Raw genomic sequence first — 25,423 nt, forward strand, 5'->3', positions numbered from 1 at the left:
CGAATAAATATATATTTTTTCTTTTTAAACACATCTTCGTCCTAATTAAAATATTATTGAAGAACACTATTCTTGTTTTCTTTCTTCTAAAATCACTTTAACAAATAAAAAGGTAGGAAATATTTTTTTTCTTCTTAATCTCATTTTATCAATTAAAATAGAATAACGTCATGTACCCTTTGGACATATAATATATGTCATATATAAGATTATAGTATATCCATCATTAATTTATATTTATATAACGATAAAAAATAAGAAATATTTTCATTTTTTATTTTTTTCTAAATTGAAGTAGGATAAACATTTGCTAATTTAAAAAAAAAAACATTATTAGAAAAGAATGTGTTAAAAAAAATATTTATTTGAAAAATGAGCATTTTTTACCCATTAAATAACAGTAAGGGCAATTTTGGACCAAAATATTAACGGTAAGGGCATTTTTGGACCAAACTACAAACGGATGGCATTTTTGTTCCTTTCATATAGTTTAAGGGCATTTTTGAACCAAAATATTAACGCTAAGGGCATTTTTGAGCCAAACTATAAACGGAGGGCATTTTTGTTCCTTTCACATAGTTTAAGGGCATTTTTGACCCTTTTTCCCTTTTATTAATAGTAGATAACTATTATTAGAGAGTGAGCATTTCTTTTTTTAACGACAAGAGAAACTCAAGGCCGCTACTCTTTTAGTGCGCATAAGATAAAACATCCGCTCCTATGCAATAGCTCGCAAGCCACGCATGAAAAATAACCCACACTAGACGAGTTTGGTGCGATGAGCTTGACCCAAAAGACAAACACCCTGCTTTCGTTGGCAAGAAGTTTCAAACTTGACAAGTCTAAACCACTGAGTCACCTCGAAGGGTACAGAGGAGTATATTTTAAGGTGTTGATTCCCGATAACTTAACACACTGCGCATATTATTCACATAAAAGTTGGTCTTTTACTCCTTTAATTCATTTTTACTTATCACTTATTTCAAAAATAAATTTACATAGTTACTAGTCATTTTTTACATATCAAGAAAAGATAAAAAATAATAAACATGTTTTACCCTTAGCATTAAATATTGCCTCTGTCCCTAATTACTTGTCCACTTTTGAATTGACACACCTATTAAGAAAACAATTAATGACATAGTGAGTTTACCATTTTACCCTTATTAATTATGAAGTGGATGAAAAGTTCTACATTTTTCAAAGTAATTAGTCATTTAATTGAGGGTATAATAGGTAAAAAAAAATTGTTGTTTCTTGATTTGTCAAAATAGACAAGTAATTAGGGACAACTATAAAAGGAAAAGTGGACAAGTAATTAGGGACAGAGGAAGTACTATTTTTTAAAAAAAATTTCATGATCTAATACTAAACATTATTTAATAGAGATAGTGTGATAAAATATTTATATCAATAATTATTTTTTAAATAGATGTGTCAAATTAAATAATGAAAAGTGAAAATAAACGACAGGAGTACATAATTGACATGCACATATATTTAATTCTGTTTGCTATAGCCTACATATATGGTTAATGTCTTTATATACACATACATCTAGCCTCTATTTATAAAACAAGATCAAATATTATATTAACGTAGTTTTAATTAGGATTAAATATTGCATGTACAGGAATACAAAGTATTTTTCATATCTTAAAAAACCTTGATATATATTGAAAAATAGGCCGTTAAATAGTGCTTCTAATAATTTCCCTAATTATATATATATATAATAGGGAAAATTGTATGAAATAACAAATTATTAATTCAAATTAAATGTTATAGCCATTGTTTATTTTAATTATAATTCGCAGCAAACATCCCCTTTTTTTGCCATCTGATTCGGCCATTCGGTATACAATTAGTCATTTTATACATTTCGGTATAAAATGTATAAAATGCATTTGTGTTTGTATAAAGCGAGAGAAAAGTGTATATACAAATACAAATACATATATTTTCGTCGTATACACTTATAATTATGCAAATACAAATCTTATTATACAAATTACAATGTATAAATGAATTTATACAAAACTGAACAATTTGTATAAAATTGAATGTTTGTAACGAATTATGCAAATCAAAAACTCTATAACAAACATAAAATTTGCTATGAAGCGTAATTATGCAAACTATTGTTATAACATATAAATATGATTTTTATGTTTGTTATATGTGAAAGTTGTTTTATATTTTTCTCTTATATAGAAGAGAGTTTTCAACTTTCAACATGGTTGTTTTTTGCCATATTTAGGAAAGCTTAAGGGCAATTTGGTCCAACTTTTAATACTTTTCCAATGTTGATACTTAAATAATAGTACTTCGCTTTTTTGTAGTTATACTCTTTAAATTTGGGACGTAAAAGCCCTTCCACATTTTACTTCTCAGCCGCAAAATTTGTCTACTTGCCATGCATGTGAGCCATTCTTTTTCTCCACTTTCCCTCTATTAATTAATGCATATAATATAGGTCCCACTTTTTATTTTGAATAGCAACTTTATTTCCTTCTCTTTATTTCTACCTCATAACTTCTTTCATTTTATTTTTTATGGCAAAATCATTTTTTAAAATGCTAATTACTTTATTTGTTTACCAAATATGAAAAGTTGTCTTTTTTTTAGTTTGTTATATATCTAAAAATTGTATAAACATAAATAACACTATAAATCACAATAATTAACAACTTAAATATTTAAAAGTTATATAAAAAAAATTAATTGACTCTCGAAATTCTATTGGTATCAATTTATAAATCACAATAATTAACAATTTAAAAAGTATAAAATACATATAAAAAATCACTTGACTCTAAAAAAATCTTATCAGTGCTACATAAATTGGAACAGGAGAAGTAACATATATGGTCTGAAAATTACGTTAAATATTTAAAAGACATAAAAAATGATTAATTTTTGAAATTCTATATATGCTACTTAAATTGAAACAAAGAGAGTAATATATATTATTTTTAAAATTATATAAAAAGTACTAAGAACTTAAAATCTTTTTAAAATCATATAAAAAATTATCTAACTTTTCAAGTTCTATGACACTCCCTTCGTCCCATATTAATTGACTATTATTGTAAAAATAGTTGTCTCATATTAGTTGATCACCTTACTAAATCAACAAAGCATTATTTAAATTTTTCCTATATTACCCTTGCCGTTAATTCCTTTTGAAAGTGTCACATTTATTTGTAAAATTCTCAGTAAGTTTTTTAAGGGTTGAATTAGTAAAGTTATTTTCTTATTTATAATTTCTTCAGTACCGTGCAAAATGAAAAGTAATCAATTAATATGGGACGAACGAATATTGCGCACCGTGCTAGCACGGGGTCATGTATCTAGTAATAAAGAGACGAGCGAGAGTTTGAAGAGAGAGGAGATATAATGGGCCATTTGTTCAAACGTCATCATCATGTTCATGGCCCAAATACCCACCATCTTCACAACAAAGCCCATAATATTGGAAAGGAAGTACTGGACTCGCCCCAACAAAGCCCATAATATTGGATTTATCTAAAGAGCTCGTACTTTTGCATAGTATTAGAGTGAGCCGTAGGGGTGTGAAAAACGGAACCGATCAATAAATCGAACAAAAAAAAAAGTGTTATTGGTTTATTGCTATTGGGTTATTGAGTTAACGGTTTCTTAATGGTTTTATAAAAACAATTTATTGGATTATTGGTTCGGTATTGATTTTCAATATTGGGTTATTGGGTAAACTGTTAATCCATTAAGGGGTCGTTTGGTACAAACATTGATAATGCAGGGATTAATAATGCAGGAATTAGTAGTGCAGGGATTATTTTTTGTCAAGTGTTTGGTTTATTACTTTCCACTTAATCTTGTGTTTGATTTAAAACTTTACAAAAAATTTCTTTCCTATTATACCCTTGTGTTATTATGAGATTGTTAGTTTCATGTAATTAGGTCAAGGTACATAACCATCGGACAATATTTTTTTTTATAGGATTTTCTATTCCATTTAACAAGTTAAGTCAAATATGTGTATATAAATATACATAAAATTGTTATTAATTTTAAGGTGTGATGTACCACTAAGGAGATCATTAATGGCACGGTGTATTTCTAATTTTTTGTTGGTCAAGTATATAGATTTAAGACTACTTAAATTGTTCAATACCTAAAGCTTGTTTTTAAATAAATAAATAGTTCAAGTGGTTAATCGACAAACTATCTTGAATTAAAAAAATAAAGAAAAAATGGAGCATTTTTTTTAGTGAAATCATTAAATTACACAAAACGAATTTGGAGAATTAAAAAAGAACATTTATAACCATTTCAATATAAATAAAAAGGAAATTAAATTACAAAAGAAATTTAGGAAAAGGAATAAGGGGATAGTTTAGTCATTAGGGATCTTATCCAAGGTTTGTTAAACCTTGGATTAGTTATCCCTCCATTTTCTAAGGATAAGATAAGACCACATATGGTGGATAAGCAATCCGTGGATTAAATTAAATAAAGTAACCAAACAATGTATTAGATGGACTAAATTTTAATCCATGGATTATTTTATCTAATACCACCTACCAAACGGGTCCTAAGAGTTAAGACTATAGTAATTTAATACTTTTACATATGGGTGTACAAAATCGAACTGAAAACCGAATCAAATCACAAACCGAGAAAAAAAATCTGACTAGTGGTTGGTTTGACTTGGTTTGGTATTGGAAAAAAATCCGACTATATTTGGGTTGGTTTGATTTTAACTAAAAAAAACCAACCCGAGACCAAACTAACCCAACATTATATATATATTTTTTAAATTTTATTTTATACATAAAAATATTTACTTTGATATAATTTTTAAATATTTCTTATACCTTTCCATAGTTTTTATCTTTTAATATATTATTTCAAGTTTGAAACTTAGAATTTTGAATGGTTCAATAAAGATTATAGTCCACAAATGTTGGTAATTATAATAAAACTTAAATCAAAATCAAATTAATAATAATGCAAAAAGAAAATCAATTCAACACTAAGAATGACAATAATATTGAATATTTGTTCTTTGGTTTTACATTGGTTTAGACAATTTAAATACATAATCTAATTTTAATTTCCTTTAATATTTAGTCATGTAACTTGTACTTATTAAATTTATTTTAGCATGATTTAGTACTTTTAAATTATGATCATTTTCATTATGACTTGTTAATTTGCAATATTTGTTTTACGCGATTTCATTATCATTATTTTTTTGTTGGATATTTTAGTGTCATTACTCATATCATATTTTGTGTTATTTTCTTAAGAAACACCTTAGATAGTTGTATTTTGGTAGGACTAAAGAAATATTTGAAGTACAAGTAAATTATATGTTTGTATGAATACTTTACCAAAAAAACCCGAAAAACCCGAAAAAATCCAAAAAAAACTGAGGTTGAAAAACCCGAGTTTTATTGATTTGGTTTGGCTTATAGATTTACAAATCCGACACAATTGGTTTCATTTGATATTTGAAAAACCCGAACTCATCCGGTCATATACACCCCTACTTTTACATATACATACATATTAATAAATATTAATCTCAATATCTTAATAGTTATGTCTTTATCATTTAGCCATCAATTCGTACTTCGCTGTGACTTTGAGTTCACAACTTTACATTATACAAATCGTCAAAACCTAAAGTAAAAATCATATTCCTCTTTATTTCTCTTTGTGTTACACATGTATATTTCTTTTCATGTTTGTTATTATTATTTCTATTTTATGAGCGTTTATAAAGTTACATTATTGTCTTGTCGTGTTAAATTTATTAGAGAAGTCATATATTTGTTTTATAAGCATATTCTTATTGGTTAAACCAAAAATCGAACTGTTAAGGATCAAAACTGATAAACTGAAAATCGATAAAAAAATATCTTATTGGTTCGTTATTGATTTAGCGTATTTAAAAATAAAAAATCGATTATTCATAAAATCGAACCTAACCGACCGATGCACACCCCTAGATGAATAAAATGGATCGCACATTGTATTGGAGAAGGATGAATAAATAGAGGCTTGTATTTGTGTGTTATGCGATAAGAATGTGTCATTAAAATTTAAAAAGCTTATAGTCTAGTGAATAAAATGGATGCTTATATTTGGTATGTTATGTGGTAAGAATATACTGTCAAAATTTAAATATAAAACGTATGTTATGTGGTAAGAATGTTCGGTCAAAATTTAAATTTAAGTTTTATAAATTGGTTATCATTTATCGAAAAGGGAAACTAACCAAATAACTCATAAAGGTGAAATAATTACAAACATATACCGCTTTACATTCATATCTTACTAAATAATTACATTATATATCTCTAACTAATTTCTTAGCTGATACTAAATCAGTATTATCTATTGTATTTGTATCATTAAGACTGATAATTTTGATTAATTGATACTAAATATATATATAGTATTGATATCATTAAGGTTTCTTCTTCAGAAATTACTTATTAGTCAATGATACTATAAGTATACTCTTATAGTACCATTGACTAATGAGTAATTTCTGAACACGAAACATTAATGATACCACAACAATATACATATACTCTTATTGTATCATTGACTATTGAATAATTTCTTAACAAGAAACCTTAATGATACCACTACAGTATATATATATATATATATATATATATATATATATATATTGATTTAGTATCAGTTAAGCGAAATTATTAGCCTTAATGATACCAATACATTATATGATACTGATTTAGTATCAGTTAAGCGAAAATTATCAGCTTTAATGAATGGGGATATGGGCTGTAATTTTTTTTTGAGAATGAGTATTTTCTTGAATTACTTTGAATTGGGGTATGAACATGTAATTATTTTGAATTTTATGTCCCATTAATGTGGTTTTTCCTTATCAAAATTTAGTTTCAAAAGATGAAAGTAGTAAAAATGAGAATGCTTTAGGTGAATTTGTTCAAAGAAAAAAGAAAAGAATTAAAAATTTCAATTGGTTAAGGGCCTGTTTGGATTGACTTTTGGCTTATGACTTATTAGCCAAAAGCCATAAGTTCAGATTTCTAACTTATGGTTTATGGCTTATTTTTGTTATTTTGGCTTTAAAATAAATGTTTATAAGCACTTTTTAACTTTACCCAAACACTTCAAAACTGCTTAAAACCTATTTTGGCTTTAAAACACCTAAAATAAGTCAATCCAAACGGGCATTAAATCAAAATTTGATAGTTTGGCTGGGGAATCCAAATGGAGGTCTTAAATTTGAAACTCTTTGTTCTCGGAAGTAGGGGATTGACCTTATGGGTCGAGCTTGTTATATGGGATAGCGTGATTTATCTTTTCTGTGTGATTTGCAAGCTATTATACAGAAACATACTTTACTTTGTACATCTAAAGAATATCGATTGCCAGTTTTCTAATCGTCATAAAAATGGAACTTGTCGATTCAGTTTTTTATTTAAAAAAAATTTATCAGGTTTTAAGTTAATAAATCATACCTATTCAATGTTTTTTCAAATCCAAATATAATACTCGAACCAAAATTACTAGATTGACTAAATCTATAACCTAAGCGTTGCTACCCCCATGAGTCATTCCCTCGGTGTTGCTCTTTTTTACTTTGAGAGGTACACAAAACACAACCACCCTTAGTCTAATCATGAACTGGTATATATATAGCGTTCATAATTAGTGACAGAGTTAAGATTTTCGTTAAAAGATTCAAAATATGAAGAAGTAAACACATAAAAAAAGTTAAAAAAAGATTCAATATCTACTATTTCTTCTGTCTCAATTTATGTGTCACTTTTCGTTTTACGAGAGTCAAACAATTTAAATTTGATCAGAAATTTGCGTAAAGAATCATCAACTTTTTTGAAATAAATTTATGTAAACTACGTAAAAAGTACTATAAGTCACAATAATTGACAATTCAAAATATTTAAAAAATATATGAAAAATTTACGATAAGAAATAGATTAATTATTTGAATCTCAAAATCCAAAAGGTGCTACATAAATTAGAACAAAAAAAAATATATATACATAAAAAATAATTTTAATCATATATAAATAATATATTTTTTTATCGAACATCCTTCGATCCTACCTATCTCCGCGCTGATAATACTTGATTTGTGGCATAATTGGAGTAAAATATAGAAAAGAAACCCACGAGTGGCCTTAAACAATGGCGGGCTTGACTGGCTTTTATATGCATTATAATTAATGTCTTTTTCAATTAACCAATCATACAAACCATTTTCACCATCCAAAAAGCCATATAAACCTTTTCTATATTTGGATTTGGAAGTTTCTTTCAAGCATAAATTAGTCAAAAACTTGTTCACACTTGAAAAAAAGATGGGTTAATTTGGTTTATTTTGATAAAAGATTTATTCCCTTTGACCATATTTTTCGTGATTCAAATTCATAAGATGTATATATTGTTCATGTAGAATTTGGGTATTTATAAATATATCGTTTGGGCTGTGTCATATTGAGACTCAAAATGCACGTATAATGTAAATTTGATTGTGCTTAATAAAACTTTCTATTTTTTTCATTCTGATGTGAAATTTATCTAAGGTGATCAATTTTCAAAAGTTTGCTAGCCTATTGTTACCATTTTTATGATACATTTTTATTTTTGATCATTCTCAAACTCTCGACAATAAACTTATAATTCACAAGTGAAGTATGAAGATAATAAAATATATGCAACTAGTCTTATTTCTACCTCTATGAAATAGATAAATTGTTTTCGATAATTAGTTACCAATAATGACTCTCAGTTACATGCATTAATTAATTAGTAATAGTGTTTATTGTCTCCCTCTATAAACCAATCATACAAACCATTTTCATCATCCAAAGAGCCACATAAACCTACCTTTTATATTTGGAAGTCCCTTTCCAACATAAATAATTAGTAAAAGTTAGTCAGAAACTTGTTCACACTTGGAAAAAGAAAGACTTCAAAGTAAACTTTAAAGTAAATAGGCCCATGTTTTCCTAAAGATTAGTTAATTTGGTTTATTTTGATAAAAGATTTATTCCCTCCGATCATATTTTTTGACTATTGCGATTCAAGTCGAGACATATATTGTTCGTTTTGGGTTTAAGTTTTTACAAATATACCTTTCGAGTTATGTCACATTGAGCCTCAAAGGGCATGTTCCACGTTAATTTGAATTGTGCCTAATAAAACTCTTCACTTCTTTTTCTCATTTTGATGTGGAATTTAATCTTCGGAAACTTGTTAATCTATTATCATGTACCATTTATATTGAACATATTATTCTCAAACTCTCGAAACAAATTTAGTGTAATTTCACAAATAAAGTCTAAAGAGAGTAAGATGTATACAATCTTACTCAACCTTTATAAAATAAAAAAAATTATTTTTGATGGACCCTCGACAACCTTCTCCTATTAATTTTCATTTATCCTACATAACATTCCATATAAAAGTTCACATTTTTATGTGAAGAAAAAATATGAATGGACAAGTTGAATTTTTCGGGGAATCTAATGTACAATTTATGATTTTTGGGATTCATGATTTTTGTTTAAATCTTATATATGTTACTATACTAGAATAAATAGAAACAATAAATTTTGAAACCAATAAATATCAAATGGACCATAATAAAGTCATCTATTCAAACCCATAATGTTCTTCAAATCCTGAATTTGTATCAAAAGTTCTCACTTAATTATTTTTGAATGATACGTTTATAATAATATTTTCACATAAATTAAGATGGGAATAGAATAATCTACTGCATGAGTAATAAACAACTCCAATTAATGAATCAGCCCATGTTATCTTTCTAGCCAAATTCAGCAGTAATCATGTCTTTTCAACTGTCTTTATTTCTTCAACTACCCAATTCACCTTTTTTAATTGTGTTTTTGTTTAGTGCTCAATTGTGTTTAAGCACTTATAAATAATTAATTAGTTGGATTATCAAATCCTCAATTTTGATGAAGTAAGAAGTTATTTCAAGATTATAACTATCGAATTATAACATGATCATCATTAAAACATAATGAATTATAATATGATGAAACCATTTATTTAATGAATAATTTTTTATCGATAAACGTCTGATTGATTGAATTAAACTTGAGATATATGAGATATAATATAAAATATATAGTACTTGATTTAGACTGAATAAACTGAGATACATAAATTATTTAAATTTTAGCCTTATTTTTCTTTAAAACTTTAGGAGAAAAACTATGCATATTATTAATTATGTCAGAATTAATAATCTCAAATTTCACATAAGGAAATCATCTACCTAATATATATGAAAAAATCTCATATTTTTTTTTATCAAAAATATTATAATTATTTATCCCACAAATCAAACGACATGAGAATCTTATGATAGAATTTGTCAATACTATAAAGAAAAAGAAACACATCTGAATATTATTTTTTTCATTTTCAAGAAATGACCCCACCATTATGTTTTTCATTTAATAAAATCAAACCACTAATTGATTTCTAGAATTGAGTTGACTTTCTTTATCTTTTCTAGTTGAAAGTCCTTGTATTTTTGTGAATTCATGTCTGATGGTGCAAATGATGGACCAAGCGTGTGGACCAAAAAAATTAACTAGTGGACATTAATCATTATCTAAAATCCACTATTTAGTGTTAAAAAAAGAAAAAAAAAAGAGATATATTTTTGTCGTGTCATAGATAAGTAGAAAATTAGCTCTTACGTTTTAGTTTTCCATCTAATATTATATCCAAGCACGATTAAATTTAAAATTATATATAAAAAATCTCATATCTAAAGTAAAGTGCTTTTTTTAAAAAACGATTACATATCGAGAGCTAGAATGGCTTTTTGATTATAAAGGATGAAAGAAGATGTTCTTTGGTCATGTCATAATTAAGTATTTCTTTGTTCTAATTTATGTGATATTGTTTGACACAAAAAAATTACTTTTGAAATTTGTGATCTAAAGTAAATATTAGATATTTGTGTTTCTATGAATCATCTCATTTAGAAAAAAACGAAAATTTCAAAATTAAGTTGTTTTTAATTATAAAAAGTGATTTTTTTAGACAAAATAAAAAGGAAAGTATGTCAGATGAATTGTGATAAACATAATAGAAAATTAGAGTACTTTTTTTAATTTCACACTCGATATCCGCTACCATAATGAAGCACGACTAATTCAGTTTCACGTTATAAAAAATCCCTGTTGAAATACACCAGTGTCCATTACCATAATAAAACATGACTAATTCAGATTCATGTTATGAAAATCCCAATAGAAATACATCATTCCCTAAGAAAGACGATTACATACACATGGCTCAAATTCGAGATTTTTTATTGAGAACCAGAGAATTTTACTACCCCACCACCAGAAGGTTGGTTGGATCATTTATATGATATGTTGACTTCAAAGACTTTGATAAATTATTATTATACTATAAATAAAAGGGGAAACTTTTAAAGAAGTGTTGAAATTTCAGCTAATATGGATTCCTCTGTTGTGCAGCAAAATGTTTGTGTGAAAAAAATGACAAAACAGTTGACAGGGAAAAGAGGAGACACACAAATCCATTCAGTTGTAAGAAGTGGGAATCTTGAATTGGTTTTAGAGATTATTACTTGTTGTGGTGAAGCAGAATTGGTTGAATTATTGTCAAAACAGAACCAATCTGGTGAAAATGCTCTTTATGTTGCTGCTGAATCTGGTGATTTGGTTTTAGTGAAGGAATTGATCAAGTATTATGATATTGGTTTAGCTAGTATTAAGGCTAGAAATGGATATGATGCTTTTCATGTTGCTGCTAAACAGGGTGATTTTGGTAAGTGTTTAGTTCTTTTTTACGGATCTCAACTTGTTTGAAATTGAGGCGTTATACGTAGTTGTTATGGTTTTTTCATTATGTTGACATCTATGAATTTTTCATTTCTCATAAGCATTTAACGGTGTGGCCTAACAGTCAATGAAATAAGCAAACTGAAAAAAGAGGAATACATGGTATTACGTTTCATGATCCTTCTGGGATCCCAACTTGTTTGGGATTGAGCCGTAGTATTTGTTGTTGTGGTTTTTTCATTTTTCTGTATCAGCAGAATAGTAAAGGTGCACCAGGGGCGAACCAACGTGGGTGCTATGGGTTCACTGACAAAAAATTACACCGGGTAGATTTTCAATATTTTTGAATATATATTAATTTTGAACCACCTTAGTCAAAGAAGAGAGATAGCCAAGTGGTACTGGACTGTGCAAACACTAGTTTGCAGGTTCGATTTCTGTGGATCCGCCACCGAATGAGGTGCACGCAAGTGCCTCCTATGGAAGTCCCCTCAGTGTTAAATCTTATAAATTTGATTCTTCTTCTATACTTAGATGTAGTTCTACTTCAACTAGTAATGCCAATTTGATCATGATACTAAAAGGTTGGATTTGCGCGTGGCTGCTAACACGGGATGCTTTGTGCACTAGGCCTCCCTTTTACTAAAATGTTACGATTTTTCGTTGCAGAAATGGTGAAGGTACTATTGGAGGCATTTCCTCAGCTGTCAGTTACATTTGATCAGTCAAATTCCACAGCATTGCACACTGCATCTGCACAAGGTCACATTGATGTTGTCAATTTCCTTTTGGAAACTAATAGCAGTTTAGCCACAATACAGAAGAATAATGGGAAGACGGCGCTTCATTCTTCAGCAAGAAATGGTCATGTTGCAGTTGTGAAGGCACTTTTAAGCAAAGAAGAAGGGATCTTAAATTGGAGAGATAAAAAGGGACAAACAGCTCTTCATATGGCAGTCAAAGGCCAATGTGTTGATGTGGTTAACGAGCTTATTCTATCGGATCCTACTTTGGCTACAATTATTGATGGAAAGGGTAATACTTCTCTGCATATTGCAACGCGTAAAGGCCGTGTAGAGGTAAATTCTCATATGTATGTTATACTCATGTTTCATTTTATATGGTGGTGTTTGATTGACACAGAGTTTAAGAAAGAAAAAATGACTTTTGGAGCATAAACTAAACATGTATAGCCTGGCTTTGTTTATTTCTCACAACTTATTTGTCACATTTATGTTAATATAGTTCCATATGTTTCTCTATAGGCTAGTTTTCTGTTGTNGCACAAGGTCACATTGATGTTGTCAATTTCCTTTTGGAAACTAATAGCAGTTTAGCCACAATACAGAAGAATAATGGGAAGACGGCGCTTCATTCTTCAGCAAGAAATGGTCATGTTGCAGTTGTGAAGGCACTTTTAAGCAAAGAAGAAGGGATCTTAAATTGGAGAGATAAAAAGGGACAAACAGCTCTTCATATGGCAGTCAAAGGCCAAAGTGTTGATGTGGTTAACGAGCTTATTCTATCGGATCCTACTTTGGCTACCATTATTGATGGAAAGGGTAATACTGCTCTGCATATTGCAACGCGTAAAGGCCGTGTAGAGGTAATTTCTCATATGTATGTTATACTCACTTTTCACTTTATATGGTGGTGTTTGATTGACACAGAGTTTAAGAAAGAAAAAATGACTTTTGGCGCATAAACTAAACATGTATAGCCTGGCTTTGTTTGTTTTTTCACTCAAAGTGTGACTATTCTAATATCTATATAACAGCAGAATACTTATTTGTCACATTTATGTTATAGAGTTCCATATGTTTCTCTATAGGCTAATTTTCTGTTGTATCTAACAGAGAGTCAAATATTTGCGCGATTTTTTATGTTCAAATGAAAACACAGAACAGTCTTCTTGTCAAGTCTTCAACTAACTATCTGAATACTTTTGTGCAGATCGTTCAAGCACTCGTAAAAGACAAACGAATGAAGTGGGATGCCATCAATAAATCTGGTGAAACTGCTCTTGACGTTGCTGAGAAAGCACGAAATTCAGAGATAGCAGCGATTCTAAAGGAACATGGTGTCCTGACTGCAAAGAACATGAAGCTAGCTTTACCAACGCGTTCAGCCAAAGAACTGAAACAAACTGTTAGTGACATAAAACATGACGTTCACAATCAGTTAGAGCACACTTTCCAAACTCAGAAAAGAGTGAAGAACATAGCAAAACGTCTGAATAAAATGCACACAGAAGGTATCAACAACGCCATAAACTCCACCACGGTTGTTGCTGTTCTTATTGCCACTGTTACTTTTGCTGCCATATTTAATCTACCAGGCCAATATACCGATAATCCTAAGGAGGTTCCTCCGGGATACTCAATAGGAGAAGGAAGGATTGCTCCTCAACCCCCTTTTGTCATTTTCTTCATATTCGACTCTCTTGCACTCTTTATATCATTAGCTGTTGTGGTTGTTCAAACATCAGTCGTGGTTGTTGAAAGACGAGCCAAAAAGCAAATGATGGCGATTATCAACAAGCTAATGTGGTTGGCTTGTGTATTTGTCTCCGTAGCATTTCTTGCACTGTCATATATCGTTATAGGTAAAGATGAAAGATGGATGGCAAGTGCAGTAACTTTTATGGGAACTTTTATCATGGTTGCGACACTAGGGACACTATGTTACTGGGTAGTTATGCATCGGATTGAGTCTTCGAATTTGAGAAGTCAGAGGAAATCAGCTCGGAGTAGCAAGACGTTGTCACGGTCCGTATCAATCATGTCAGAATCAGAGATCCCTGAAGATCAGTATAAGAAACTATATGCTATATAGTTCTAGTTGTTAGCCAATGTACATTCTTGTGTAGTAAAAATTTGATCTTTGCACTTCAAGATTCAGTGCAATAGCTCTAGTTTTTGTGTAGTATATGAGCAAGATAATTGAAGTGTAAGATTTTAGAATTATGAACATTTTACTAAGTGAAATTCAGTGCAGTGAGTAAGCTAAAAGTAAATAGCAGTCTGGTGCACAAAATATCCCGCGTTAGCAGGATCCGGGGAAGAGCCACACCCCTTTCCAAGGGATGTGATGTGTAAAATTTTATGCTCTACTGGAATTTTTAGCATCTTTATGCTGTGTACAGATAATTGGTTTTCAACTTTGTAACTCTATTATACCCTCTCTGTCCCTAATTACTTGTTCACTTTTGAATTGACACACTTATCAAGAAAACAATATTTGACATAATGAGTTTACCATTTTACCCCTGTTAATTATGAAGTGGATGAATTAAAAATTTAAGATTTTAAATAAGTTCTACCTTTTTCAAAATTAATTAATTGAGGGTATAATAGGTAAAAAAATTGTCCTTTCTTGATTTGTCAAAATTGACAAGTAAAAAGGGACAACTAAAAAAGAAAATTAGAGTATATGCTTGAATGCCACATAATTTAAGAAAGAAATGAATACATTTGAAACTTATGGTTTGACTTATGAAACTTTTGGCCTTAAACATGTCATAACATGCAGTTAAAAAATTGACCGTTTCCAAATTCAAAAGATTTTCTTTCTTTATTAAATGCACAAAAAAAGAAACTACGTCACATAAATTGGAACGGAGGGACTAAAAGGCTTCTTAGAATTATGAGCATTTTACTTCTAGTCCAAGTGAAAAATAGTGTAGTATGTGAAATAAGGGCTGGGCATAAATCACTGGAAATAAAATTACCAAGCCAAACATAATATTTTGGTATTTCGATATTTGGGAATAAAATTTCATAAATACGTTAAGCAGTTTCATTAGTCAGTTCAAAATATTAGTACCATTTCGTATTTAATACTACCAAACTGAAATTAGGTGTGAATACTGTTGACACCCAATCTTGACCCTCCACTATTAAATTAATTTTCAAGCTTCTTAAATTTTAAACAATTGGAAATAATTGCGAAAATTATAAATAAGTTGAAAATCATTTTCAAAAGCAGTTTTGCCATTTTTCCCTATAAGATATATCTCTATATACTGTAAATATATTGATTTATATAATTTTCACTTGGAATAAGAGCTTGTGAGATCATTTTACTTGAAATCGTGTCCCAATTTTTCTTTTAAAATCGATTAACTCGTTAGTCTAATATAAATGATATTTTCATTTCGAAATAATTATTTTGGTATGGTTGAAGTTAAGAAGCTTAATAAGTATAATTTATTTCCTTCCCATTTTATCAAGTTCGGATTTAACTTTGAATCAATCAAGTCCGAATTGATGAAAATCACTTAAAGGAGCTGGTCCCTCAAATCATATGACTTCCACTTACTTAAACGACTAATTTGGGCCAAAAAGATTCAATTCTCTGGCCCAAAATTACCTGACCCGGCCCAAATAACCCCTATACTCTTCTCTCTCTTAGATCCTCTCAACAGTACGCTCTAAACCAGACGACGCGAGCTCACAGACCCAGAACCAACCAGCTCTGAATCGTTTCTCTCTGGACGACGCCGTCCCAGTTCCTTCGAATCGATATTCAAGCGTGATAGGCGCTGGAAGGTTCCATCAACAATCCTTATCCTCTCAATTCGAATTCGTTCAAAATCGTACAGAATTCCAGCGCACGCCTTATCCTCTGAGAGCTGAGAGTAACCCTAAAAGGTTTGGGAGTTCTCAGTTGAATAGTTTAAAGTTTTGTGGTTGTTCGAGTTGAAGAGGTGGAAATCGTCTCCGTCAAACTCGTTTGCCCAGAATTAGGTAATCTTCTTGCTCTTTCTTCGGTCTTTTCTTTATGTTGCGTTGTGGAATTGTTATTTGTTTTAGTATTGTTAATTATTATTTTTTTAGATTCAATGTGATTAGTTAAAATAAGTATGATGTTTATGTGAATGACAGTAAAAGTTTTCACTATCCTGTTCTCTTGGTTAAGTCAGATTTGAATGAGTTTATTAAATATTTTGCTCTATTGATGGTTGTTTTCTTATAATTCAGAGATGTGAATATGATTCCTTTACTTAGTCGAGTTCATAAATCTATATATGTGCTGCTAGACTTTGAAAATCCATGTTATATAGTTGCTGATTTCTCATCATTGCCTTCTTTAAATGCATATAATTAGAGATAATGTATTCTGCCACTTCGAGTTTGTTTGGACTAAAATGTTAGGTTGAGCTTCGTTGCTCCTAAAATGTGTTTTCGGCTAAATCTTGTATAGTTTGAATCAACCAAATTACTGTTACTCCGTCTAGCTCTTCTTTATTATCATGGGATGCTTTGTTCAAATTTCAGTTTTGGCATAGTTGATTGTCGCTCTTGTGGTTAAAGTTAACCTAGCTCAAGTTGAAACTATTTTCCTTTCTTTCGCTCGTTTATGGACCTGCTTGTTACTTCTGATTAAAATAGATATAGCCGAGTCATATAGTCATCTGGTTTAGGTGTGTAAGTTGTAACCTTCTGAAATATGTTTTGTAGTTATACTTAAGAATTCATATTAATGTTAAGCTGTTGTTTTTTGCCTTAAGAAGTCGTCTTTTGTATTGAGACTATTACACCTAACCTTTACTAAGGTCCTATTACCCCCCGAACTTAATTTATCTATAATATTCTACCCCTTTTAGGCCTACGTCGCACTATCCTCGAAAAAAATGTCAACATGCGTTGGGCCCACAAGACAGTGCCACGTAGGCCAAAAAGGGATAGAATATTACATATAAAATATGTTTGGGGGGTAATAGGACCTTAGTAAAGGTTAGGTGTGTCTCTGGGATTTCGGGTATAGGCTGGGGGTACTTATGCATTTTCCCTTTATGTTAAGCTGTTGTTTTTTGCCTTAAGAAGTCGTCTTTTGTATTGAGACTATTACCTCTGTTTTCTGTCAAAGGCCGATTTCTTCAATGTTTTACAAGCACTAAGTTGGGGCATCTACTGATTTGTTGTTTTAAAGTAAAATCTTGTTGGTCGTATAAATTTAAGATAATTCTGTCCAAATAGTGATTGTTGAATAATCTTGAGTGTTTATGTGTTAGGATTATCTGTTAGCTCTCTCTCGTATTGGTCATGGTTCGACATATTTCTTATCTTTAAATTTGTTTGATTATTTTGCTCAAGCTAGACATGTGGTTAATTTCTTTTCCCCGGTTGTTTGTGTGCATTAAGTAAGATTTGTTGTCTCTTTTGTACTCTTCAAATTAGTTCTCACATGAAGTTTGTTAACCTGTTCTTGCCTCGTGTTTGGTTTAATATTAAGTTTGCATATTTGAACTCTATTATGTAAGTTCTTCCTAGCAGTGACCTTTATATGATATGAATTCGGCTTTAAGTATGGTGTCCAGATTAGTGTATTGTTTCTCCTTATCTAATGTTTCTTGGTAATTCAGTAGCTTTCTGATTCTATCTTGTTGTTTTGGGTGCACTTTATTTCATTAAAATTGTGTTATCACTCTACCTACTCTTCTTTGGAAATTATTTTCATTAATCTTATTTGGTTAGCTCCTTTCCCATTCTGTAAATGTTGAGTTAAATTTTTTGTTTTTGGCACTTTATCATTTGACTTATTTCATTAGTTGGATTAAGATGAGTGTACAAGTATCAAAAAACTTTTGTTAGTTTCAAACAAGATTTTTATAAGTAACCTTTTTATAAAATTAGCCAACTTTAAATCCGTTGGGCAACCATGTGTTAACGGATTCTCTAAGATGCCTAAACCCTTCCTTAGAGAATTATTTGAACCCTTATCCGACTCTGGTTTTATTTAAAATGTTTTCTTTCAAAAACCCTCTTTTAAATGATTTTCTTAATTTTTCTTAAAAATTAAGTGGCGACTTCTAAAATTGTTATTTTTTCCAAAATTAATAAATTGCCAAAGTTGCGAAATGATTTCGGAAATTTAGTTTTTAAAATCGGGTCGTAACAAATACTATCACCAAAAACTAAATTACCAAGTCGCATAGGGAATTTCAGTATGGTATTGGAAAGTAAAATTTCATAAATTTGATAATATCTCTACGAGACATTAGTACCATTTGATATTCGATACTACATTACTTTATTGAATAATGGCTATCACCCATAATGTGATATAGGCCCATCAGTACAAGCCCATATATATCAAAACTAAAAGACTAAAGAGGGCAAATAGAGAATTTAGGGAAAAATCACCATTTTTAATCTGTTTGAGATCTCTAATTCTTCCTGTTTTGATGACTAATTTAATTTGGAATATTTCCGATTGTTTGGTTCTCTAGAAGAAATTTATACAAGTATTTGAAGATTTTTACTATTCCAATTTTTGTTTGTTTCAAATGATCTTGTAATGAGCTTCAATGATCACAAACAATAATTCTAAAATTTATCAATTACTTAACAGGCTGTAAAATGGAGCTAAATTCAGCTAATATCCTCAATTGGATTTACAACAGCTAAGAATAATTTGACCCAATCGATTTGCACTGAGCAATCATCTTGAGTTTGATCACCATACCTGATTCAATACGTATACGGGAGAGTTAATTGAAGATAATTTAAGTAGAGAATGAGAGCTAGAATTAGCTAAGAATTAGAAAAGAAAAGAGAGTAGGAAGATACTTTTAGAGAGATAAATCACGACTGAATTGGTTGCAATTACCTATCTAATTATTATTTTTCATGTATTGCAGTTGTGCATCATAGTGGCTTGGATTGGCTTTGTACTTATTGAAATTTCCAGGAATGTTATTAGCAACTCTCCATATTATTTCTTAGCTGATTCAACTTATATACACCAATAATTTGGTATTACCAAATTACTGGTACCAGACCAAACTTTGGAAGTTTGATAGTTGGTATCTATTTTCAATTACCAATTATAGAATTACCGAAACCGAACATTGGAAATACCAAACGCCCACCCCTAACCTTAATTCCCTCCTTATTATCTCTATCCACAGGCCGATACATTCCACAAAATCTCAATGGCTTCGAAACTCTCTTCTCGTTTAGCTTCTCGTCTAGCTTCCCATTTCCTTCGTTCTGCCGTCATTGGCACCGCTTCCACTACCACCACCACTCTCCCCAAATCTCACCCTTTGATTTCAGTTTTCCGCCACCAGTCACAGCCCTTAGTATTTCCCCATTTCAATACCAACCAAACTGTTTTCACCCTCAGATCATTCTCCACACTCTCCCGGCCCGCACGATCCCACCGTTCAGCTCGGCCTGATATCGCAGCCAAAGCTCGGCAACTCCAAACCCGCCGTCTGTGGACCTATGCCATTACCTTCAGCTGCATAGCAGGATTCATAGTAATAGTCCTTAACCAATTCCAAGACCAACTTGTATTCTATTTAACCCCTACAGATGCTCTAGCAAAACATGCTGAAAACCCTACAAGATCCAAATTTCGACTTGGTGGATTAGTACTAGAAAATAGTGTAACACCAATACCCAATTCCCCAGAAATGGAATTTGTGATAACTGATTTGATTACTGATATGTTGGTTAAGTATGACGGGTCGTTACCGGATCTTTTTCGGGAAGGGCATTCCGTTGTAGTAGAAGGGTTTATAAAGCCATTTACCGAGGAGATGAAGAAGAAAGAGAATGAAATCTTGAGTGAGAAAAAGTTACAGGTAACTGAGAAGGCGAGAAGTGGGAATTGTTATTTTGGAGCTACTGAAGTGTTGGCTAAACACGATGAGAAGTATATGCCTCCTGAAGTTGCAGCTGCACTTGAGAAGAATAAGCAGTTGCTTAGTCAGATGGAAGGGAATGAGGAAGAGGGTGATGATGCAGCACCTCCAGCTATTGCGAGGGCGTAAGGCTCAGCCAATTATAGAGTATGGTAAAAATTCTAATTGATTATTTTCCCGAAATGGATTTTTTGTTAAATTTCAATTATGATTATACTATTGACGGAAGTTAGAAAATTGAAAGGATATATAGTTGGTATACTGAGGTTATACAATGAATTTTGTTGTCATAGATTTTATGTCCTGTACTAACCCTGAGGAATGGGGTTTCAGTTTTGAAATTTTCGAATATTTAGTGAATAAATGATAGTAATTATTTTTTATGACATTGGATGGTTGTAATTCTTTGTGTACACTCAATATAGAGGTCATTGGAGAAAGAAATAGAGAATAAATCAGTTCCGAGTTTCTTATCCATGTTTCTTTATTATTGTGCATTTTTATCATTACTTGTAACCCCATTATTGGCGCCTCCAATTTTTCGTTTGTTGTGTGTTGAGACCTGTAATGTTAATTTTTTGTTATTTTCTTACATGAATCTGCACATGGTCTATTTGCTTTTTAACTCATGTGTTGTTGTTACCGTTCTCTTTTGCATTAGTATTTTCCTTTCCATACGTGATTTTATTATGTTTTACTTGAGCCGAGTGTCTATTGGAAACAAGGCTGCGTATGCACCATCCTCACATTGGGTATGTTGTTGTTATTGTGACTCTGCACATGGTCTACTTGCTTTCGGTGGCAACAACCATACCAGCAACCTCTTTCACGGAAATAGCACTAGAAGTGTTGTGTTCGTTAATTCTTTTATTTATGTTACAGGAACAACAATGAATGTGCTTTCATATGATAGTTTAAATCTGTATGGAGTTGAGAAAGAAATAAAGACAAGACTTTTGAAACTTGTGGTCTCAAATATATATGGCATAGCATTTGTGTGGTCTCAAATAAAACTTTTGAAAGTTGTGGCTTTAAACATGCCGCCATAACATTTGCACAATTATAAAGCTAATTGTTTCCAAAATTTAGAAGTGTGTTCTTCTTGAAACTGATTAAAAGGAAAGTTTGTCACATAAACCGGAACGGACGGAGGGTAAAAGTTTAAATCCTAGTCATGTTGTTATCATTGGTTTGAGTATCTTAAAAGTTGTAGACTCAATAGTGTTTAAAGTGAAATCTCTTAGAACTTGTTGCATCATTAATCATGTGCCATATCTGGTATGAGAATCAGAGTTTTGACAGCAACTGGCTTAACCTTTAGTGTTCATAAAACATTCTCTCTGCTCCAGTGTGCAATGTTTTCATCTTTTTAGGTGTAGGCCTAATGAGATACACCATTTGTACACCCACGAACCTACCCCTCGGACTTGTGTATTAGCAGCTCTATATTTAGGTGTAGTTTTGAATAGTATAGGTAATTCAGAAGAAGATCAGGACTTAGATCAAATGGACAGAGTTCCTTGAGATCTGTGCTCAGCCAAAGTGTAGATAAAGGAAAAAGGAAGCTACTACTGCCCTTTATAGTTCTAAAGGGCAGGAGAGTATGACATACAGATAGGTAGGAACTGAACTTTTCTAAACTCAACTCATGTACCACTTGAATTGTTAAATGACCGAATCCTTGGGAGCTACTGTGCATATCTCGTGACATGCTCCTGTCTGACATTTTTTTTTGTAGAAAGTCTGTATTTCTTCAAAAGAATCATAATACATGTGGCACAGTTGCGGATACCAATCTATTAATGACATACTTAAACTGTTATAGCTTCATACTTTGCATACAATCTAGCTAGTGTGATGAGCTTCTTATAGGAAAAACAATTGCTATTCATTTTGATGGTTAATATTATTACCATTTGTTCGAAAAAAGGGTAAACAAATGTTCTGTTAACCCCCTATTTTGTAATTCAATTTGAGTTGTTAGCCACATGAATGGACTTGGTTCAAGCGGCAAAGGTTGATGGACTAGTGAATTCAAGTCCAGTGCCATAAGAACTATGCCTAGTATTTAAGTGGAGAATGGTAGAGGGGTGCATGCCCCAGTATCTCCGAGTTTTGAGAGTTGTAGTTGGTCCTAAAAGGCTAGCCCCAGACGGATTTTTTGGTCATCCAAAAAAACAAATTCAAGCCTTCCTCAAATGCATTCAAGCACATTTTCTGTCCTTTATTTTTATGAAAATTTGATTTTTGGTGGATAGAAGATATTGAAATGAGATAAACTAAAAGAGCCAAAAACTCCAAGACAAATTCCAAAAGTTATTGCCACATGGTCTACAATCACAACCAATCTTTATATGTTGTCTCATTTACTAACTTCTTTTCCCTTTGTCTCCAGTTTTGGTTTGCATTGTTTGGGGTTTAGGAGCATGAGATGAAACATTGATATGACATAAAATTTGTGATTGACATTTTTCTACACCAAACTTCTTCTAGTTTCCAAGATTGATAACTTTTTTACTTTGAGAGCAATCTAGCTAGTTATATCATCTTTAAAGTTGGATATGGATTTGTTTATATATATATATATATATATATATATATAATTTGAATTAATTTGGATGCACACATTGTAAACATTTAAGGGGGAAGCGCTCCTCAACAAGATTGAGTTTCACACCCTATGGCTCAAACTTGAGAGGTATCTCTGATTAAGGGTGGATGGATCTTATGCATCCCACCACCACCCTAGTTGGTTATATATCACATGGTGTATTTATGAGTTGTTCTTTTAGAAATTAATACCAAAAGAAGTGCAAAAAAAAATTGTTGTCACGATCTACTGAGATTTAGTTCTAGCCTCTTCGATTAGTTTAAATATATGATGGGGTATTGTAAAGTGACAGGTTGAACTTACTACTGTAATCCACTAAGATTCAGCCCTTGGTCGCTCCAATTAGTGAAAAAAATAATTCTAACAAAATTTGAGATGGAGAGTCAGAAGTAGGATATTCTGGTATAAGTGTTTAAAGGTTCTTTGTTGTAAAAGTAAATTTTATTCAACTGTATAGTATATATTTAATAATTAAATTATATCACAATATTTGTCCATGTTAGAATGAATCACTACAAGATCATGAATATTTAGTGTGTTTGGATAATGTTGGTGCAGATATATTATCTTCAAGAAAATATTTGTTGCTTTATATTATCTCCTAAAATCTAGACATTGCACCACATACTCCACTACGGAAATGGTACTGTTGTTGCTGCAGATATCATATTTTTTCCAGTTCAGAAGTACATGCACATCTATTGTTAAAGAATTTTAAAAAAACTTTTGAATAAGAGAATGAACATTAATAATAAACCACAAAATGAAGGGTCCAATTGATTCTTATTGTTCACTTTTTCTATCTTGAGAATGACCTATATAATATGAACGTAGACATTGTTTTACCAATTGATTTGATTGTTCCTATTTGACTTCTTATGTTCTTTTACATCACATTTTCTTTAGGAATAGTGGTCATATAGTTCATATAAGTCGTGGCGGAGACATAATTTTTAATGAGGGAGTTTAAATATGAAGAAGCTAAAGGGATTAAATATCTACTATACATACATAAAATATAAGTTTAATCTTGAATATACAGGGTTAGTTAGGTAGTTCAAAGCTATCTTAGTCTTTCATATTAGTAGTCCTAGTATTACTCTAGGAATTTCTCTATGATATACTTGTTTTTCCTAGACCTTTTAGTAATTCATGGAATAATCCAAGCTTTACTAAAGTATTGATTTGTCAATGTCCAAACAATGGAACATAGCACATGTAATGTGAATTTAAATTTGTTTGTGCATGAAAGTTCATATGAGGTTCTTTCAATAGGTTAATGAAGACATCTCCTAGACATTTGATCAATACCTTTCAATCTTTTGTTTCTCATACTTTTTCTTTCTAATGTTTAGGTTGGATTTTCTAATAATTTCGTCTGTATGAGTTTGATTACATTATCGGCTTCAAATTCGGATAAGTATCAAGGTCTAGCCAATTTATAATAAGTAGGAGCAGAACTAAGGATTGTCAGGGAGTTCATCCAATCCTTCGTTAGAAAATTATGCCATTTATATATACTTTCAGAATTATTTTTATATTTATATAGTAGATATTGAATCTCATTATATTTTGAAGTCACTTAATGAAGATTTTGGCTCCACTATTACATCGAGACGAGCCGTCCTCACAAATTGAAATGAGCTTAAATATGAAGTTACAACAATGATAGCAGTTTATATGATTTATCTAAATTTAATTGAGACTGATGCATAATAATTACTGTCGTAGTAGTTGGTTCTGTAACTATTCTCAATTTAATTGAGAATGAGCTTAAGTCGTGTAATTATGTAATTTTAGAGAGATTATGTTATATAACTTATTCAAATTTACTTGAAACTGAAGCATATTAATAAGGGAAAATTCGTAATTACGCGATTTAAGATAACATAATCTCTAAAAATCTCTACTATTTGAATTAATTATAAAAATCCCCCCTTTCTCTTTCCCTGTCTTAACATCTAGATATATCACTCCATTTTTATAAGATACATTACAACTTTGTTTGTGTAGAATGCAGGGGCGGCTCTAAGGCTTGGCCGTGAGGCCATTGCCTTAGGCCTCAAAAATTTGAAGGCCCCAATTTGTTTAAATTATTATTTATTAATTTTATTATATATAAATATAATTTATATAAATAAAATTGTTATTGTATATATTTTATTATTATTTGTTTGAGAGTATTTTTTACCAATAAGTTCATAAATTCTCATACTCTTTTCACTCATTATTTGATATATTTGTTTTAACTTCCAATTTTAAAATTTACCCTTTTTATATAGGAAC

The 25,423-nt window shown here is 30.7% G+C and overlaps 2 protein-coding genes across 2 annotated transcripts; both read left to right on the plus strand.

Moving 5' to 3' along the window:
- Positions 1-11,476: 11,476 nt before the first annotated feature.
- LOC125870886 (ankyrin repeat-containing protein At5g02620-like) lies at positions 11,477-15,001 on the plus strand. Its single transcript, XM_049551434.1, has 3 exons — positions 11,477-11,856; positions 12,540-12,949; positions 13,824-15,001. The coding sequence occupies exons 1-3, from the start codon at positions 11,523-11,525 to the stop codon at positions 14,703-14,705; spliced, it is 1,626 nt and encodes a 541-aa protein (XP_049407391.1). The 5' UTR covers positions 11,477-11,522; the 3' UTR covers positions 14,706-15,001.
- A 4,517-nt stretch (positions 15,002-19,518) lies between these two features.
- LOC125870853 (cytochrome c-type biogenesis protein CcmE homolog, mitochondrial-like) lies at positions 19,519-20,948 on the plus strand. The gene has a single exon (XM_049551397.1). It carries the CDS (start codon positions 19,810-19,812, stop codon positions 20,653-20,655), a length of 846 nt encoding a protein of 281 aa, XP_049407354.1. The 5' UTR covers positions 19,519-19,809; the 3' UTR covers positions 20,656-20,948.
- The last annotated feature ends 4,475 nt before the right edge of the window (positions 20,949-25,423 follow it).

This window comes from Solanum stenotomum, chromosome 7 (genome assembly GCF_019186545.1).
Source record: "Solanum stenotomum isolate F172 chromosome 7, ASM1918654v1, whole genome shotgun sequence".
Taxonomy (NCBI): domain Eukaryota; kingdom Viridiplantae; phylum Streptophyta; class Magnoliopsida; order Solanales; family Solanaceae; genus Solanum; species Solanum stenotomum.

Bases quoted from the DNA above. Each gene is read 5' to 3' on its own strand.
- LOC125870886 (XM_049551434.1), top strand. From the start codon at position 11,523: ATGGATTCCTCTGTTGTGCAGCAAAATGTTTGTGTGAAAAAAATGACA. The intron at 11,857-12,539 runs GTAAGTGTTTAG...TTTTCGTTGCAG, and splicing joins TGCTAAACAGGGTGATTTTG to AAATGGTGAAGGTACTATTG. The intron at 12,950-13,823 runs GTAAATTCTCAT...ACTTTTGTGCAG, and splicing joins CGCGTAAAGGCCGTGTAGAG to ATCGTTCAAGCACTCGTAAA.
- LOC125870853 (XM_049551397.1), top strand. From the start codon at position 19,810: ATGGCTTCGAAACTCTCTTCTCGTTTAGCTTCTCGTCTAGCTTCCCAT.